This window comes from Chlorocebus sabaeus, chromosome 28, assembly GCF_047675955.1.
Source record: "Chlorocebus sabaeus isolate Y175 chromosome 28, mChlSab1.0.hap1, whole genome shotgun sequence".
Classification (NCBI taxonomy): domain Eukaryota; kingdom Metazoa; phylum Chordata; class Mammalia; order Primates; family Cercopithecidae; genus Chlorocebus; species Chlorocebus sabaeus.
Genome location: NC_132931.1, coordinates 17389417 through 17410022, shown reverse-complemented (window position 1 = coordinate 17410022; position 20606 = coordinate 17389417). Strand labels below are relative to the sequence as shown.

The 20606-nt window shown below is 49.0% G+C and overlaps 1 protein-coding gene across 4 annotated transcripts in view; it reads left to right on the top strand.

Annotated features, from left to right (window-relative positions):
• Window positions 1–15173, top strand: part of SDK1 (sidekick cell adhesion molecule 1) — a 972135-nt gene extending 956962 nt beyond the window's left edge. For all 4 annotated transcript variants that reach the window (XM_008018820.3, XM_073012858.1, XM_073012857.1 and 1 more), the window contains one exon: window positions 12787–15173. In XM_008018820.3, coding sequence (XP_008017011.3) covers window positions 12787–13047 — 261 coding nt within the window. In that variant the 3' untranslated portion in view covers window positions 13048–15173. The remainder of the gene's footprint in view (window positions 1–12786) is intronic.
• Window positions 15174–20606: the final 5433 nt, after the last annotated feature.

Here is a 20606-nt window from a genome sequence, read left to right as displayed (position 1 = left end):
ACCTTCCTGCATCCTGCTTTTGAAGCTTATGAATTTGGGGGATTTTAAGGCACTCCATATTCATGGGATCCCAACAGAGGGAACTGGGGACTTAGATCATTTGAGAAGTGTCAGCTCACATGGTAACGTTCACTTTGAACCACTATTTGAAACAGCTGGATTGAGACATAATTCACATGTCATACAATCCACTCATTTGAAGTACACAATTCAGTGGGTTTTAGTACGTTCACAGAGTTGTGCAGCCATCACCACAGTCAATTTTAGAACATTTCCATCAGCCCCCAAAACACCCTGTACCAATTAGCAGTCACTCCCCAATCTCACCAAACCACCCACATACACCTTCAGCCAACCCCAGCTCTTGGCAACCACTAAGCTACTTTCCACCTCTCTAGGTGTGCCTATGTGGACATTTCATCTAAATAAATCATGCAGTATGTTGTCTTTTGTGACTGGCTTCTTTCACTTAGCATGATGATTTCAATGCATTTGAACCACTCTTACTAAGTAATCAATTTGTATGTTTCATCAGTTCTCTTTTGCAATGTTTTAAAATCTGACTTCAGAACTTCTTGCTTCATAGGAAACAAACATGTTGTATTTTCCTTGACATATTTGCCCATATGGTTTCTTGGAACAAAAGTGTATTTTTTTGTTTTGTTTTGTTTTTGTTTTTTTTCTTTTGAGGTGGAGTTTCTCTCTGTTGCTCAGGCTGGAGTGCACGATCTCAGCTCACTGCAACCTCCACCTCCTGGGTTCAAGCGATTCTCATGCCTCAGCTTCCCAAGTAGCTGGGATTACAGGTGCCCACCACGTGCCCGGCTGATTTTGGGTATTTTTAGTAGAGATGGGGTTTTGCCATATTGGCCAAGCTGGTCTCGAACTCCTGACCTCAAGTGATCCACCTGCCTCAGCCTCTCAAAATGCTGGGATTACAGGCGTGAGCCACCACGCCCAGCCGGGAAGTGTATTTTTCTTTGAAGGGTCTAATGGAACACAGGCTAAGTGTCGCAAGGGGATTTGGAAAGGCTGCCATCTTGACAATTATGTCTCTCCTAGTCTAACCCCAACCCAACTCTAGTCAGGATCTTATTCTTAAAAAATGCTTTATTGAGTTATAATTCACGTACCATATAATTTGCCCATTTAGAATATACAATTCAATGGTTTTCAGTATTTTCAGAGTTTTGCAATCATCTCCACAATTTTGGAACTTTTTCATCACTCTAAAAAGAAACCCCATAACTCTACCAGTCACCTCCCATTCCCTTCTCCCTCTAAACCCTGGCAACCACTTTCTGTCTCTCTATATTTGCCCATTCTGAGCATTTCATATAACAGACTCATGCAATATGTGGTTTTGCGATTGGCTTATTTCATTCAGCATAATGTTTTCAGGGTTCATCAGGGTTCACTGATGTATGTTGTAGCACATATCAGTACTTCATTTCTATATTATATGGGGGGAAAATTCCATTGTATGGATATACCACATTTAAATATGTATTCGTCAGTTGATGAACATTTGGCTTTGTTGTGTCTGGGATCCCCAAGAGCACTCCCAAGCTCAGTGATTCACTAGAAGGACTCACAGAATTCAGCACACAACATCCTCATGACTAAGATTTATTACAGCAAAAGAATACAGAATAAAATTAGCAAAGGGAAAATGTGCACAGAGCAAAGTCCAGAGGAGACAAGGTTCACATTTCCAAGAGTCTTCTCCTATGGAGATGCACACAGGACACACTTAATCCTCCACCAGGGAGTTCTGAGCACACATATGAATTGTTGTCTACCACAGCTTTACCATAGCCTTGCACTTAAAGCAAACTGCAGCTGTAGTGTAGGTACTGCTGATTAGAAACTCAGTGTCCAGGGTTTTGGGAGCTGGTCACATAGGCATCCTCTGCCAACCATGTACCAAAACTCCAGACTCCAGAAAGAAAGCAGGTGTTTGCATAAACCATATTATTTGTACAGTTTAGACACTGCAATCTTATTCTTTAGGGAAAACATTTTATCAATGAAAGGAACTTTTACCAGTGAAGTTCCCAGATGCCAACCAAGGGTAATCTTTGAAAGTAGGTCTTTTTAAGGCTAGTGGTCTCAGACCTGCTCTGTTAACTTTTTTCCACACCAGATTGTTTCTACTTTTTGGCTACTGTGAACAATATGCCCTTTATCTGGTTGAGTTTAGTGAGTGTTTTTATTATCAAAAGGTTTAGAGTTTTGTCAGATAGTTTCTCTGCGTCTGTCTGGATGATTTTTGTCCTTTGTTCTATTTATATGGTATATTACATTAACTAATGTTTGGATGTTAAACCAACCTTGCATTCCTGCAATAAATGCCCGTTGTTCATAGTGTATAATCCTTTCTTTATGTTGTGGGATTCAGTTTTCAATATTGCTGAGCATTTTTGTATCTATACTTAAAAGGGATATAGGTCTGTAATTTACTCGTCTTATTTGTCTTTGTGTGATTTTTGTATTAGGGTAATAATGGCCTTATTGAATGATTTGGGAAGTATTTCTTCCACAACTGGTATTAATTCTTTAAATGTTTGATAGATTTCATTAGTGAAGTCCTCTGGTCTCGGACTTTTGTTTGTGGGAAATTGTTAATTACTAGTTTTATCTCTTTATTGGCTATAGATTTATTCAGTTCCCCCCCCCCACCTCTTTTTTTTTTTTTTTTTTTTTTTTTTTTTTTTTTTTTTTTTTTGGTTAAGTCAGTGTCACTCATTTGTGTCTTTCTAAGGATTTTTAAATGTTATCTCATTAATCTAATTTATTAAGATACAGTTGCTTATAGTTGTGTACAGTTGTTTATAATCCTTTTCTGTAAAGGCAGTGGTAATTAATATCAATAATTCATTCCTGATTTTAATAATTTGAGTCTTCTCTCATATTTCTGGTTAAAGTTTTTTCAATTTTGTTAATCTTTGCAAAGGACCAACTTGTAGTTTCATTGATGTTCTCTATTATTTTTCTACTTTCTATTTCATTTCTTTCTACTCTAATCTTTATGACTCTTTCTTCTGCTTGCTTTGGAGTTAATTTGCTCTTCTTCTTTCAGTTTCCTAAGTTGGAAGTTTATGTTGTTGATTTGAGATCTTTCTTTTTTTGTAAATACAGGACTTTATGGCTAAAAATTCCCCTCTACGCACTATGTTAGCTGAATCTCATAAGTTTTAATATGTTGTGTTTTTGTTTTCACTCATCTCAAAGTATTTTTTAAATGTTCTCTGTAATTTCTTCTTTGACACATTTGTTATTTAGGAGTGTGTTTTACATTTCCTCATATTTGTGAATTTCCCACATTTTCTTCTGTTATTTATTTCTAATTGTATCCTATTTTGGTCAGAGAAACCATAATTTATGTATTTTCAGTCCTTTCAAATTCATTGGGTCTTGTTTTAAGACCTGGCATATGGTCTATACTGGAGAATATTTCCTATCCACTTGAGAAGAATGTGTCATTCTGCTGTTTTGGTGTGGAGTATTCTGTATGTGTCTGTAGGTCTAGTTGATTTATCATGTTGTTTCCATCTTCTATATGTATGATCTTCTTCCCAGTTCTGCCATTTGTTAATGCATTGAAATCTCTATTTGTATTGAATTGTCTGTGTCTCTCTTCAAATCTATTCATTAAATTTCATGTATTTTGAGGCTCTGTTGTTAGGTGCAGGTATGTTTATAATTGTTATATCTTCTTGACATATTTACCATTTTATCAGATATTTGCTTTCTAATAAAGATATGTCTCATATCTTTATTCCCTATTTTTCATTATCAGCTTCTATTTGTTAAATGAATTTTCCCAATATATCATTTTGACTTCCTTGTTTTTGCTTTTGCTCTATATTTTTGGTTATTTTTGTTAGTGTTACTCTAGTATTATTATCTACCTCAGATTTATAGTACATTTCCGTGACTTACAGGAACTTTACTCCTATAGTTGTATTTCTTCCTTTTCTTTCTGTGCTATTGCTATACATATTTTGCCTGTAGATCTTTATCAAATTTGGGAAACTTTAAGTCATTATTACTTTGAAGTTTTTTTTTTTTTTTTTTTTTTGCTTTTTTCTCTTTTTCCTCTCATTCTGATATTCTTATTACACATATGTTGATGCTCTTAGTGCTGTCTCACATTTATCAGAGGCTCTGTCCATTTTTAAAAGTCTTTTTTCAGACTGCATAATCTCTATCAGTCTATCTTTAAGTGCACTGATTCTTTCCTCTGCCATCTCAAGTCTACTATTGAGAGCCTATCTAATGAATTTTAAATTTCAGTTATTGTGTTTTTCGACTCAAGAACTTCCCATTTGTGTTTTTAAAATAATTTCTATCACCTTATTGATATTCTTCAATTGTCTTCATACTTTTCTTTAATTTTTTAAACACGGTCTCCTTTAGTTCGTTGAACATAATCATAATAGCTACCTTTGAAGTCTTTGCCTGCTTAGTCAAATGTTTGGGCACCCTCAGAGGCTACCTTCTGTTTTATTTGTTTTTCCTGTGTACGCATTACACTTTCCTGGGTTTTTTTGAAAACGGATCATTTTTTACAATATATCACAGCAACTCTGAATAATGATATTCATGCCTCATGGAGGGTTATTGTTGCTTGCTTGTTTGTTCAGTGATTTGACTGGATTCGTTCAGTGAAATCCATTTCCCCTGCATTGTGTGTGCTCTGATGTTGCTCCTCAGTCTTGGGCAATGCATAGAGTCTTCCTGCCTACCAGGGATGACTGTGGTTTTAGCTGGGCTCCTTTGCCTGCCCCTGTTAAGATTCTGGATGGCTTACCACTATTGGTATCATACCCAGCAGTTACTACTTGCTAGCTCTGGTTTTTTCGGCAATGACTTAGTGCATAAATTGCTCCTCACTTTCTGATCCAGTTGAAGTCCAGCTTTTCTGCAGTCGCCAGATGCTGTTAGTCTTTGAAGCTTGCTCTGACACTAAGAGGCCTCTTCTTAGCTTCAGAAGTCTCTTTTCCTGATTCTCTCTGTTAAACTGCTAGCTGGTTTTACTGCTTCCATTGTTGCTGACATGGAACTACCAGCTTCCTCTTCATTCCTCACCCGCAAAGGCTCCACAGTTTTCAACAATGTCCTTAGGTATGCTCTGTTCCAAATAAAGTCATTTTCCTCAGGCAGAGCTGGAAGCTCTCTGTTCTTACAGAATAACTCTCCACGCTGTGCAGGACCTCTGTGTCACTGCACCAAAGTGGAGGTGAGGACAATAGCCTTCTTCCAGAGTGACACACGCACTACACAAGTGGGGCACAGGGTTGAGAGGGCAGTCCCTGCACTTCTGGACTTGCTCCTCCCAGTGTGGGACTTCTTCCTACAAACAGGCTGGGGTGGGGGCACTCAGGGACCAGTATTCTTGGCCTACCACACCTGGTACAGACTCCCAGCTTACAAGCAAAGGCTGGATGGGGGACAGGAACCCCAGTACTCTTGGCCATCTCTGCCTAGAATAGAGCTTCTTCAACATGGAGTTGGGTTGGGGGAAAGGGGAAGCTGGGTAAGAAATGCCAGAACTTTCCTCTCCAAATTAAATTCCTAGGCCAGCATCCCTGCCTTGTCGCCACATCTGCCCAGAATGGAGTTTCTGTCACACGGAGCTGGAGGCATTGGATAGGGAGAGCAGATCGTGGCTCAGGCACCACAGACTCTCACTATCGAGTGAGATTTAGCAGATTTTCTTATATAAATCTTTCTCCACTTGCTATCTACCCTTAGCACCATTTCCAAACACTTTTGTTTTTTTTTTTTATTTTGAGAGGCAGTCTTGCTCTGTCACCCAGGCTGGAGTACAGTGGTGTGATCCCAGCTCGCTGCAACCTCCACTTCCTGGGTTGAAACGATTCTCCCACCTCAGCTTCCTGAGTAGCTGTGATCACAGGTGTATGACACCACACCCGGCTAATTTTTGTCTTTTTAGTAGAAATGGGGTTTCACCATGTTGGCCAGGCTGGTCTCAAACTCCTGACCTCAGGTGATCTACCTGCCTGGTCCTGTCAAAGTGCTTGGATTACAGGCGTGAGCCACTGCACCCAGCCTTCAAAGATTTTCGATGGTTATATATAAAATACTTTTCACCAGCTAAATCATTGTTCCACTGGGGAGAGGGTCTGCTGACCTCCTCACATTGCCATTCCAGAAATATCCTTGCCTTCATGTCTAGTAACTCTGATATTCAGAGGGGACTGGGAAGAAATGTGGGCTCTGGCCTGGTCACTTAACTCCAAATTTACAGAAACAGAATCCAGTCACAGAACTGCAGAAAAGGCTGTTCGCGAAGAAAGCATTGCAGGGAAGACAGACTGAAGGTTGCTCAGCAGTGGAATAAAACCAAAAGCTATAACGCCGGTTTTCAAATAGGACTATCTAAAAAGTAGCTTGGATTTAGATGAGGGTTTAAGACGTTTATCCTCTCTACTGGAGGCAGCTTATAGATTTGAATACATTATAAACCGAAATGTTAGGAATAAAGAGTCATGAACGTCCTTGGCCCTGGCTTCAAGCCAGTGTTTTGACACAGCATGGTTACTGGTTAAAGCCGTGGACAGATGCAGGCTACTGCTCACCCTCTTCTCCAGGGCCCAGGGGATAAGGAATGAGAAGCCCTGTGTGGTCTCTGTTAGGAAAACTCTCCTGAGAAGCTAAGATTGCACTAAAAAAACAGTGAGACCATCCTTTTATCCCCCAGGACATTTTTGAACCACTCTCAGAACTATTGCTAAAGTGAAAATTCTGCAGATCCGTCCGTTCCCAGGTGCTCAGGAGCCTGCCTGATCGGAGGTGCTGGTCTGAATTATGCCCTAAGTGTCACACAACACATGCTGTGGCTATTTCTGTTTTTCTGTTTAGAAACAAGAGGGTTTGTCCTGGTTTTATCACACGGCTGCTTCTGAATGATATCTGCCCTTCAAATCACGTTACAGATTATTTTCGAAATGCAAAGAAACTGTTTGCAAAATCCCCCCTGCTCCGACCAACTTAGACCAACCCTGTCATACCTAATTAATTCCTTAATAATATTTGAGTCTTTCATCTTGCCAATATAATACCCAAAGTGTCAAGATTATCTTTATTCGCTGCTTTCCAGGCATCTGTGCACCTTTAGAAACTCTCGCAGTCGGTCTGATGCCGCATCCAATCACATTCTGTCCTTCTAGTTTCCCGGGAAACCGACACACATTGCTATTTCACATCGCACAGGAAACTTACCAGAAAAAGACCCTGCAGCGTTTCCTTTTTGTCAATAATTCTAACTCACTAAAATACATCCCCATTAAAAAATAATAATGTCATATAAATAATAAACAGAGCAGATGGCAGGAGGAAGAATGGCATTTTAAGATTGTGCTTTCTCAAAGAGACAATGACAGGGGCTTAGCAGGAGCCAGGAAGCCCAGCTTCTAGCTCCAGCTCTGCCTGACATTTATTGGTCATGTGGCCCTGAGTGTGTTCTCACTTCTCCTCCCTAAATAGCAAGAAGGAAAAGAAGCCTCTTGGAGCCTCTTGTCTGCTTCTTTCTGCACAATGATTACGTTCTCTCTGATTGGCTATTATTATAGAATCACTTGGCTGGGTCGGTGGACACTGGCCACTCAGAAGTCATGGCCTCCCAGCTTTCCTCCCCAGAACAAAGCACTCTTCTCTTCCAGCTGCAGTGTGAAAAAATCCCAGGGCAAGATTCTGATTGGCTGAGCTGAAGCCACATGCCTAGCCATTAGCCAATCACGGTTTTCTGAGAGGCAAGCTAGCCCATCCTTCTGGTGGGGAAGAACTGCTTCCTTCAAAGAAGGGATCAAGGCCTAGATGCAAACAACAGGAATCACTGTGAGTTGGACAACCAAGCACTCCCAATTTGTGTCTCCTGCCAGGCCCCCTTCTTGGCACCCACATGTGTCACAGACCCCTTTCTCTTGAGACTATAGGACTTTTAGATCTTTGGCTGAGGAAACACATTGTGACGCATAGCAACATACATACAAGCCGTGAAGGAAATGGTATAAACACACAGATGGGTGTGGGCTGTGTGCTATACTCATTCTCTAAGCAGTTCTGCACATGCTCTTGGAAATGTGGACTCCAGCGAGAGCTCAGCGGTCCCTTCCAGACCACCCCTAGGCCCCACCCAGCATGAACCCTGCTTCCCTACAGCCTGGCAGCTGCAGGAGGACGGGTGGGCAGGGGTGTACACAGGGCAGAGAGAGGCCCAAAGGGTCACCAAGTGGGTGCAAGACAGAGTAGCTGAAACTGAATTCATAGCACGCCCTCCCACTGAAATTGCTGATTTCTCCACCATGCAGAGACACTTTTCATATAAGACTCACCCATATAAAAAGCGTGTCTCTATCTTTCGACAACTGGGGTTGAAGGTATCTCCTCCCTGCTACTAGAAAGACTTTATTTCTGCCACCTTTGGCTGAGAAACCAAGCTGGTTGTGGTCCCAGTCTGGCCCTGGCCAGTATGACCCTAAGACGGTCACTTGCATTTGTGGATGTCGATTCTTTCAGACCCAAGACGAGGAAATTGAATCCAGTCACCACCTCTCACGTTTTTCCACAGTAGGATCCCCTGTGGTAGCGAGGTTGAACAGGGAAGACCCCTGGGACCTGGGAATGTAGTCGAAAGAGGGTGAAAGTCTTGAACCTCATATTTGACCTTCAGATGATAATGAACCCTAACCCCAGTTTGTGAAACCTAGCACTAAATTTCTGTCCTTCGTTCCTAAGTATTCTGTGAATTTCTCTTGAGAAAAGTGATACCTTCACTGTATTTCAATACGTGTGATTTCTCCCTGAGTTTCAGGACGTTTAGATTCCAAGTTGGTCTCTAAAGAGGTAACAAACCCAATTCGGGGGCTAATCATGGAGCTTCCTTTGGCTTCTTTCAGATGATCTTTGTTCTCTTTTCTTCTGTTTTAGCTTACACAGAGCTTTATGTAAGCCACCTCAAGGCCTCTAGAAAGCTGATGAAAAAAAAGTCTTAAACAGGCCGGGCACAGTGGTTCATGACTGTAATCCTAGCACTTTGGGAGGCTGTGGTGGGCAGATCACCTCAGGTCAGGAGTTTGAGACTAGCCTGGTGGCCAACATGGTGAAATACAAAAATTAGCCAGGTGTGGTGGCAGGTGCCTGTAATCCCAGCTACTCAGGAGGCTGAGGCAGGACACTTGAACCCAGGAGGCAGAGGTTGCGGTGAGCTGAGATCGCGCCACTGCACTCCAGCCTGGGCTACAAGAGCAAAACTCCAGCTCAAACATAAATAAATAAATAAATCTTAAACAGACACAAATACAGATCCCTGATCTCTTAGCTGAAACCCCTGAGGCCAGATAGATTTAGGAAGTCAGTGTTTCTCAAGCTTGGGGGTACATCGCATATTAAGGAACTGCTCCAGTAGGGCCAGGCCAGCACTTAGTAATCAAAACATTAGCCTTCTTGTAGCAAAACATGAGAATATTCACACTGAATAGCCCTACATCAGTTCAGCTCGGGGCGAGCTGCCAAGTTAGCTCAAGTTAGCTCAGCCTTTGCCACCAAATGAGTTATTAAAAAAAACCTTTTGAGATTCAGAACATTGTGGGTTTTAGAATTTGGAATAGGGGGTTGTACACCTGTTCAGTGGATCCCAGGGAGAAGCCTGGGGCTGGGAGTAAGTTACAGGGTCTGCGGAGGTGGGGTTGGGAGCTCAGGTGCAACCCCTCTGGGGTTGGGAGCTCAGGTGCAGGCCCCCACCCAGCCTCTCTTACTGAGCCTTGCTTCTTTATTCATAAAGTGGGAATCGTAACATCTGCATCACAGGATCCTCAGCCAGTTGCAAACATGCCCGGGCATTAATCTGGTATGTCATCGGTGTTCTCGAAAAAGGAGCCACTGCCACGTTTATCCTCGCCACCCGATGAAGGAGAAGCTGGCTGCCCCAGGGTCTTGGTGTGTGTGGGAAGACGTGTCTTAGCTCTGCAATTCTCCTAAATGCAGGGGAGCCACAGATGGATTCAGCTGTTCTGTGTATTGCACCATAAGCCAAACAGTTTACACTTAATGTTCAGAAAAGTCCCAAATCTGTGACTCGCTGTTACTTTCATGTAAATATTCCAGTTAGAGCTAGATTTTCAGTGTGTCCCCACATCCCAGGAGTCCCTGGCTCCCCGCTAAGCCTCCATGGGGCTTCTGCACAGCCTGGAGGCTGACCGCTCTCACAGGCCTCCAGGACACACACAAGTCCCCAGGTGCGGGACGGTGTCAGCTCATGGATCAGAGCTTCCTGTCCGGGTGCTGACGTGGGTAATTCACTCTGACTCTCAGATGGCAGAACAGCCGGCAGGAACATCGCTCACAGCACCCAGGGACGCTTTTGTTTTCCTGGGTCTCGGTGTGGACTCCCTGCAAAATTAGGGGAACTGGCAATTCTCCCATCCCCTGCCCACCCCCGCCTCCAGCTGCAAGGACGCGGCTCACACACCCTGGGGAAACTGGATTGGCAGTTTTCCTTCTAGGGCGTCTACTTCTGAAAGAGCTGCTGTGGCTGGCAACGCGACCCACATCTGGGACCACAGCCCTCTCTCTTAACACCCACAAGGCACAGCTCCCAGCCTGGCCGCTGGGAGCCTCTAAACAAATGCACATTCCCCAGCCTCCGACAGACCCATGGAGTCAGGATACCCGGAGCCACTCCCAGGAATCTGCTGCCTCCATGCACAGCTGATGCCCTCAGATGGCATTTCAAGGCAGCTCACTCTTTTACCCTCTCCCCAATTCCCTTGATACCCTCTGGGGAGAGAAAAAGGTCACGTCTTCCTGACCCCTGTGAGAGACAGGGGCCCTGGGAAGCGTCTTAGAGTTAGTTCCACAGCAGAGCCTCAGTCTCAGTGCCACCAGGTGGATCCCCTAGGAGCCCAGGAAGCTGTTAGGACATACAGGTGAGGGTCCCAGGATGGTTCCATGCATCTGGAAGGATGTGGCACTTATCAGCAAAACCGAGAGACCTCCACCTTCTTAGGGGAAAAAAAAATACATTTCACCCTCTGCTTTCTCCTTTTTTTTTTTTTTTTTTTTTTTTTTTAGACGGAATCTGGCTCTGTCACCCAGGCTGGAGTGCAGTGGCACGATCTCGCAGCTCACTGCAACCTCCGCATCCTGGGTTCGAGGGATTCTCCTGCCTCAGCCTCCCGAGTAGCTGGGACTACAGGCACCCGCCACCACACCCAGCTAATTTTCGTATTTTTAGTAGAGACAGGGTTTCACCATGTTGGACAGGCTGGTCTCGAACTCCTGACCTCAGGTGATCCACCCGCCTCAGCCTCCCAGAGTCCACTTTCTCCTTTAACAGTCTTTCCAATGACTTCACATCAAGCTGAAAGACCATAAAATAGAGGTTTGCTTTCAGAAAATGAACATAGAAAACATGCAGGGTCCATGTTCTTAATAGAAGCTGCTGATTTATGTTATAAAAAGGAAAAAAAAAAATACCTCAAAGGGACTGATCTTCAAACATCAGTGGGAAGCCCCAGGCCACTTTTCCATGTGTTCGAGGGGCCAGGCCATTCAGTACCTGGCTGGGGAGATGTATTAGACACCCTGGCTTATTCAGGTGGCTTCATTACTTGGCACCTCCCCACCCTCAGAGGTCTCTGTGGATGTGGTGTCACACCATCACTTGCAAGGGGAGGATGCACCCCCATCCCCTCCCTTCTACACCCCCCACCCCTTCCCCTCCCCTCTCCCTCATCACCCCCCACCCCCAGCCCTCCCCTTCTTTCTACCTCATCACCCCCCACACCCTCCTCCCCCTCCCCTTCCCTCTCCCTCATCACCTCCCACCCCCAGCCCTCCCCCTCATCACCCCCCCTCCCCTCCTCTCCCCTCCCTTCTACTTCATCACCCCCCAGCCTCTCTCCTCTACCTTATCACCCCCCCACCCCCCCTCCCCTCTACCTCATCACCTTTCCCACCCACTCCCCTCCACCTGGTCACCTCCAGGATCCTTTTGTTTTGGTCCGTAGCAGCCCACATCTTAGTCTCAGGCAAGACAAAGACCCAGACCTTCCCCCACCCCTGGGGCTCTTCTGTTCTGCCTTGTAAGGGCAGGCACAGTCCCCTGGGGGCTGTGTGGGGAGGCTGTGTAGACCTCTGCTGGGTGGGGAGGCCACCCAGACCTTTGCTGGGGTGGGAAGCCCATGTAGACCTCTCCTGAGTGAGGGAGGCCGCCTAGACCTCTCCTGGGTGAAGGAGGCCGCCTAGACCTCTCCTGGGGCGAGGGGAGGCCGCGTAGACCTCTCCTGGGGCGAGGGGAGGCCGCGTAGACCTCTCCTGGGGCGAGGGGAGGCCGCGTAGACCTCTCCTGGGGCGAGGGGAGGCCGCGTAGACCTCTCCTGGGGCGAGGGGAGGCCGCGTAGACCTCTCCTGGGGCGAGGGGAGGCCGCGTAGACCTCTCCTGGGGCGAGGGAGGCTGTGTAGACCTCTCCTGGGTGGAGGCCCAGCTGTTCTCAGACACCTGGTGCGGAGTGAGGGGTGGATGCAGCTGAGATAGCGCAGTGTCGGTCACACCTGGATCAGAGAGGCGGACCTGGGGGGCTGCCTGCTCTCCTGTGTGGAGGGTGGGAGGGCCTGGCATTGGGCGGGGGTGAGGAGCGGGCTGGAGACCACGACACGGCCCCTCGGGGAGGTGCCCCCACACCAGGCCTCCTGCCTAGCACGCTCCGGGCCCTGCGCCCTGCCCTGCACTCACACCGCCTCTCCCCTGCCCCGCAGGCCACCGACTCCGACTATGAGGACGCGCTGCCCAAGCACTCGTTCGTGAACCACTATATGAGCGACCCCACCTACTACAACTCCTGGAAGCGCCGGGCCCAGGGCCGTGCACCTGCGCCGCACAGGTACGAGGCGGTGGCGGGCGCCGAGGCGGGCGCGCAGCTACACCCGGTCATCACCACGCAGAGCGCGGGCGGCGTCTACACCCCCGCCGGCCCCGGCGCGCGGACTCCGCTCACCGGCTTCTCCTCCTTCGTGTGAGCAAAGCGCCGCGCCTCCCTCAGGGCGGAACGGAGGCGAACTTTCCGGAGTCTATTTTTGTTAAGACAATCAACTCCAATAACTGAGCTGAAGTTTTTGTTTAAAAAAAAAAAAAAATCTGATAAGTGATGATTTTACCTACTTGTGGACACTAGATTTCAATTAGGAAGGTTTTTTTAAATGGCTTTTTGTAACATCACTGCAGGAAGCAGGTTTCTTTCTTTTTCTTTTCTTTTTAAGAGAAGGTGTATTTCACTGGTACAATGGCTTGGCACCGCCGGGGCCTGGGAGGACCTCAGACCTCCCCAGCCCTGGGTTTCTCCGTCTTCAAGACCAACTAGGAAGGCTCAAGCGGGGAGAGGGAATGGAGGGTCAGGTGAGATCTCAGAGCTGCCCCGGCTGGCCCCTGTCTCTTTCTACCTCCTCTTCCAGAGAACCAGCGGCTCACACCCTTCTCAACGCAGGACATCCTCGGCTCACAGCTCCCTCCTGGGGTTTGAAGAGCAAACGTTTCTCCCTGGGCTCAGCACGTTTCGTCCCAACTTCGTCTGTTTCTGAAATGTTCTCACTTGGCGGTTTCTAAGCAAGGAGTCGGCTTTCGGGTTCCTGACGGCTGGGCAGGGATGCTAAGGTCACCGTCAGCGTTACTGCAGTGGTGTGGTCCTGAGGCTTTTCTGCCTGTCTTTGCCCCTTCCTTCCCACCTGACCAGGGAGGCCTCTTACGGCTGGAAGCCACCACGCCAGCCGTCTCCTTCCCGAACACAGCACACAGCCAACTCTGCGGGACAGGAGGACATGGGACGGTGTCCCCAGAATTGCTTGTTACCTAGGAAGCGTGCATTGTTAACCAGAGTATTTTTTAAACCTTTTTATCTTTTTTTAAACTATGTCACATGAAATGCGTCTTTGCTGTCTCCAGGTGCCTTTTTATTAATTGTTCAGCTTTGTACATGGAAAAGATGAAAAGCAACAGTGTCTGCAAATAAAGCAAAACAGCTCTGAGAACACTCGCTCCCGACTTGCCTCGTGCACACCAGGCCGTCCCCTCCCTCTGTCCTGGCTTCTGCCCGCCGCCCGCGGCAGCCACCGCTTCTCCACCGCTGGCACTGCTGCTGCCCCCTCTCCCAGTCCAAGGCCAGCTTTTAGCCTTAACAGGTTTTCTGGAAACATTTCATTTTTTCTTTAAAATTGTCATTGTTTGGTTTTAAATTTTCGGCTAGATGAAAAGAGTACGCACTACTTTGGAAAACTTAACAGCCCAGAGATGACCGTGCCTCCAGCCCTCACGTCATCTTTGCAACAGACGGCTGGGCTGCCGGGGTCCACCCCTCAGCCCAGGTCCCGGGTCCGGATGGAACGGGAGCACTGCTGGTGCCCACTGGTGTGTGTGTCCTAGGTCCTTCCCTATAAGTGCCCCAAGTGCCCCCTCACCAGCAGAAGTGTGACACACACAAGACTCAAGATCACCTTGTCAGTGCCCCACGTGCACGGTGAATGGGCGAGTGCCGTTCCCCCAGTGACCTGAGGGTAGGGGACAGCTGAGCAGTATCTGGCCAGTGCCACCCGGGGGCCAGTCTCCTGGCCACATGCAGAAAGTGTGGCCCCTGCTTGCCTAGATGTTGTGTCCACCTCCATGGGCAGAGGGTGTGGATACTGCCTGGATGTTCTGCTGTCAGCATTGTTGAGTATGGCCCCAGGAGACCAAGGAGAGTTTTGTATAGGCTGGAAAACCCCTCTTCAGTCTTTCCAAAATTAGAGGGTATGGAAAGTTTCCTTTTTTCTCTCCTCCCTTCCTTCCCCACCTTCCTTCCCTTTATCCCTCCTTTCCTTCCTTCCTCCCACCCTCTCTTCTTTCCCCACTCCTTCCCTCCCTCCCTCCCTCCCTTTCTTCCTTCTTTTCTCCCTCCCTCCCTTCCTTCCTTCTTTCCTTTCTTTCCTCCCTCCCTTCCTTCTTTCCTTTCTTTCTTCCCTCCCTGCCTCCCTTCCTTCCTTCCTTCTTTCCTTCCTTCTTTCCTTTCTTTTCTCCCTCCTTCCCTTCCTCCCTCCCTTTCTCCCCCATTCCTTCTTCCTTTTCTCCTCCTTTTGCTGAGTGGAGGGGGAAATACTCTAAACCAAAAATCCTAGATTCTTTGCCCAAAGCCACTTCTGCGTGAGAATCGCAGCCCACAGTTCCCTGGACAAGACTCGCCACCGTGGACAGAGCTGCCTCCCTCTTGGCCCCGGAGAGAACAGAGTGGGCGGGAAGCCAGGATGCGAGCACTGGAATTTCTCGGAAGAGAAGCGATAAATGGAGGCCGTGGCCAGCGCTGCCTTCTGTGCGCCCTGACTGCTCTCTGCTGCCATAAGGACGTGGCTTTACACGCCAGGGAGAGTGTTGAGACGTCTTAGGTTGAGGATGAGCAGATTCGAGATGTGTTTTTTGCTCTTGGGTTTTTGATACAACATCATGACACTTTTGTTTCAAGCTCATGCTTTCTGTCTCCCTCCACTCTTAGTAAATCTTGATCTATACGGAGCGGCCTGTCCGAGGCTACGCCGGCCTCCTTGCTGCTGCTGGACTGTGCCTGGGACAGTGCCAACACCCGTCACTCGGAGGGACTCTGTCCCATGAGAACCACCTGCGCAAAGGAACAGAGTTGGGTGTCTCCAGGTAGACTTCAGCCTCCCAGAGCAATACGGGATTTGAGAAGCATCAATTCCTAACTCCTCATCTTCAGGGAAGGAAAAGAAAGCCACAGCCTTGGAAGATGGAGATTGGATTTCAATCTCGGTTTTGAAAAGAGGACAAGCAAAATGTGTCTAAGCCAGGCTGGGCGGAATGTGCTCCTGCTCTCTCGGACTGTGCTGAAAGTCGCACCTTGCGGATGCCTCATGACGGCAGTGGCTGAGTCTCCCCACCCGCCCCCATGTGGCTCATTTCAGATTGTGTTGGCCCCGCCCTGCGAGGATGTGGTCACAGAGCCCCAGGAGGCTCCATCTGAGCTGCAGGGATAGGTGTGCAGGGCTCCCTCCTCCTGGGGCACCAGGGCAGAGATTCCAGGCAGATGAGCAGAGAGAGAACTGCCAGGCCATGTCCCCTCAGCCTCCTGCGTGGCCACCTTCTGATTGAATCGGTCCAGCCCAAGCCCCTCTCCCAGCCTCCCCTTCAGCCTCTCTCCCCGCCTGCTTTTATAATACACACTTCACTCAATGCTGCAGCAGAAAAACAAGGGGCCCCAGGGAGAGGGGGCCCAGACGGCCACACACGGAACAAGCCTCCACAGCCCCAGGAGGTGGCTCACTCTGGACCGGTCTTCGGAGGCTGTGCTTGTATCTGACTGTGACTGGGCTGAAGCATGGTGTTTGTCTAACGGTTCGTAGCATGGTTTTTATTTCTTACACATTCTTGGCACACAGTGTAGCTATTCTCCTGACGAGCAACCCGTCTGCGTACCTACGTGTGGCTCCCCATGGGCCAGCGTCCCGGTAGCATGGATCCAGTCTGGAAGGCGAGGACAATGTGGAAACTCATGAGCTGAGCCCGCCCGCTGGGACGCGTCTCCTTCCCACATCACCTTCTGGTTTTGGGTGCCCTCAGGTCAGCCCTGAAGCCATTCCCTACAACATTTTCTGAAATTGTGCGGAAAACCAGATCTCATTTAAAAAAAAGAAAAAGAAAAAAATAAACAACTTGTAGGAAGACAGAGAGGTGCTATGGGTACAATTTTTAATAAAAACATTATTTTGTTCCTTAAATGCTTGTGATTTTCTTCGGGTGTTGATGGAATGATTCGGGAGACCTTAAGAACCTTCTTGAATTGCAAAGCTGTAAATATGAACCCCTGGGACTTCACCCCAGTGTCGTGCTGGACCCCCGTGCTCCCCCCAACACCCTTACCTTTATCCTGTTGACATGCAGGTGTGTACAGGCAGCGTCCCCCCAAATTGGAGTTGAGGTCAGGGGTAAAGCCACTCCACACCCTGGCCGGGTGGTCTGGGGCAGGCAGCATGGAGCCTGAGCCAGTGAGACCCCCTGCTTGGACCAGCAGCCGTTCCCAGGGCCAGCCCGACTCCACCCACCACCTGGCTGGACCACCAGAGACTTCACAGGTGTCCAGAAGGAGAAGAACAGCTCATAGCCAAACTTAGCCTTGGTTGGGGGGATGCGGAGCTGTGAGCGAGACGGCCTTCGCCTCCTAAGGGGTCTGACCACACCACAGCTTGTCACGCCCCAGGCGTGCTCTGGGTCGAGGGAATGAGACGAAACCATTTCCCTTCCCTTTCGGAAGTGGAATTTTGCTTGTTTCTTTCTTTTTAAGAGACATGATCTCACCCTGTTGCCTAGGATGGAGTGCAGAGTGGTATGATCATAGCTCACTGCAATGTCAACCTCCTGGGCTCAAGTGATCCTCCCACCTCAGCCTCCCTAAGTGCTGGGACTGCAGGGTGCCTGAAGTGGAATTTTCAAAGGCATCTGCTAATCACTGCAGGTACCCTGGGCTTCTGTGAAACACGGGGCCACTGTAGCCGTGGTGTTGGGGCCACCAGGAGGAAGCATGGCTGCCCCCTTATCACACACCTTGCAGGCCTTCAGGCCTCAGTGGCCCCAGGAGCGTTAAAAAAATCTCAGTGTCCAGGCCACACCCAGGCCAATTAAATCAGAGTCTCTGGGGGTCGAGCGCAGACATTTGATTTGTTTTGAAAGCTCCCCAAGTGATTCTAATGCAACAAGGAAGCTATGCTGCCGGGAGGAGGGCCGGGGCGGGGTCGGCATCCAGCATTCTGACCTTGAATGAGGGGACACGGTTCTGACTTTGCCAACGTTGCCTTTTGCCCCGGAAGCAGTTGCTGCCACTCCTAAGCCCCAGGTAAGAACCCTTTCATTTCCTCTCTTTTCCCACCATGTCCAGCCTACATCCCACCACCCTCCATAATATGATACATAAATCTGCACCTTTCCCACCATCTCCAATATTTCAGAAGTTGCGGCTGCCGTGGAAAAGGCCCTTGACATTTATTGAACGTACACCGTGTGCCTGACGGTGCTCTGTGTTCTTGTTAATCCGTAGAACTCCCACCAGGACCCTGCGAGGTAGGTACAGTCGGGAGGTCCTATTGTGTAGACGAGGAAACGCGCCCAGAGAGATGGAGCCATTTGCCCAGGTGTAGCCAGCTGACCGAGGCAGATCAGCTCCAAACCTAGGCAGCTGGGGGCTCCGGAGCCTGGTCTCTAGGCATTGCACTGCCTCCCATGAGGCTGTCTGCGATCACCTTTAGATCCATGGGCTGTTAGCCTGTGAGGAGGCAAGTACCTCTCCCTACAGCTCGGAGCCTGGCGTCATTACTGCAGCGTCACAGGCTGAATGCACAGGCGGCTCAGAAGATTATATTTTCCCCGCACCATCCTCTCCTGTTAGAAAGAGGAAAGGCAGGAGTTAAGTTGGGATAGGGGATGCAAAGCCCCGTCATTACTACTATTGTTGAAAAGTTCATGGGAGAAAGTTGTAAATGCAACTAGTTAGCCCAGAGAAAAGAACCGCCCTGTCTTGTTGGATGACGATTACATAAGAATGACTCCACAAGAAGGAAAAGTGGCCCAGGTGAGATGCCAGCCGCATCGGAAGGGGGAGGAGTTGAGCGCAGGAGCCCTGATGTGGCCCCTGGGACTCCGCCATCGGCATTTGGTTTCCGTGGGTGGGTTAGAAGACAAGGGAGGGAGGAGGACAGGGAGGAGCCTGTGGATTTCTGGGCTTGGGGTCCCACAGAGCCCAGTGCCCATCTTCCTCCAGCCTCCATGCCATCTAAAGTGGGCCCTCCGTGGGTGCCGAACCAGGAGGGACCTGCATCTTCCTGAGTTCAGGTCTCTTCTGAAAGGAACTGAATCTGGGTCCTCCTCTCCCTCACAGACAGCCCCATCCACAGGTGGTGAAGCCCCAGTGCCCGCTGGGACTCTTGAACCAACGCGCACCACCCTTAGCAAAAATCTCTAAGCTGAGCTGGGTTCCCAAGGGCCAAACTCAAGGGCGGAGGGGTTCACCTGTGCTGTGGCTGCTACAGCCCATTTCTCCTGCCCGACAGCAGCCTCACTGCCTCTGGGAAATGGCCTCTTCCCCCAACAGATCCTGCATGGGACAACCATTGTTTGGGGCCATCCTTCCAGGCCAAGAGGCAACGTGTGTGCCCCCAGCCAGGTGGAATGGGGCAGGGCAGGTGCTGCTCCCTCCTGGGAATGTAAACAATTTAAACAATTTGAATTCCCCAGCAGGAAGTGAACAACCTGGAGGCTCCTCTGAGATTCTTCTCTCAGAGCCCCCGGCTTCCAGAGCCCCCTTTCTTCCTGCCAGTTTCCAAGGTGGGCTCCTGTCCACATGTCCAGCTCCTCGTGTCCTTTAAGTTCCTTTTGCTGAACTCAGCCTGAGTCGGTTCATTCACCTTCTTGTAACCGAAGAACCTGCTCATGAACCTGGGGGAGGCCCCCACAGGCCCGAGCTCTGGCAGCAAAGCCCCTCGGAAGGCCCTTCAGCTCCCAGAGTGGCAGCCGCGTCCCTGCTGTGTGGGCTCAGGTGGGAAATGCTACCTACATCACAGTGCACACGCTTGCCAGCCACAATACACTCATGTCCCCCGTGTGAGTGAGAAGATTCGCCCACCTGGGCAGAGGCCTCACTCACAGGGTGCCGGGGACACAGGCTGGAGTGGCCAGCCTGGCATGCTTCCCACAAAACGAAGCACTTCCGGCACATACACACACACACACAAAGTGCTCTGTGAAAGTCATGAACTCATTTACCCTTAGACAAGGTGACTTCCTTCACGGGTCACCATTCCCACGCCCACCAGCAAGAAGGTGTGGGGTTGACTCAGGTGGAAGAGTGCAGAACCGTTGCACCTCTGCTGTGCGGGCCCCTGGCTCCACCCGACCTCATGCTCTGACCCTAAGGAGAGGCAGGGGTGACCTCTGCTGTCCTTCACAGATGCAGGATCCTTACTTCCCCACACTTAGACCCTGTGGAAAGGAGAAGCCAGATGTCACAAGATGTGGGGGGCCTCACCGCGGGAAGCACCAGTGTGCACTGAGCTGGCCGCGGGTGCCCTGGCGGCCTCAGCACCCCCATGGCCTCCACCATGGGCTCGAGGGTGACTGCAAGATTGGACTCTCCTGGGTACCCCGGTTCATACCACGTCCAGGTGAGACCCACAGTGCTAAGAAAACGGCAAACCAGACCGGGCACGGTGTCTCACACCTGTAATCCCAGCACTTTGGGAGGCCGAACACCTGTAATCCCAGCACTTTGGGAGGCCGAGGTGGGTGGATCACCTGAGGTCAGGAGTTGGAGACCAGCCTGACCAACATGGAGAAACCCCATCTCTACTAAAAATACAAAAAATTAGCTGGGCGTGGTGGCACGCGCCTGTAATCCCAGCTACTCGGGAGGCTGAGGCAGGAGAATCGCTTGAACCCAGGAGATGGATGTTGCAGTGAGCGGAGATTGAGCCATTGCACTCCAGCCTGGGCAACAAGAGCGAAACTCCATCTCAAAAAAAAAAAAGAAAAAAAGAAAATGGCAAAGCAAGACATG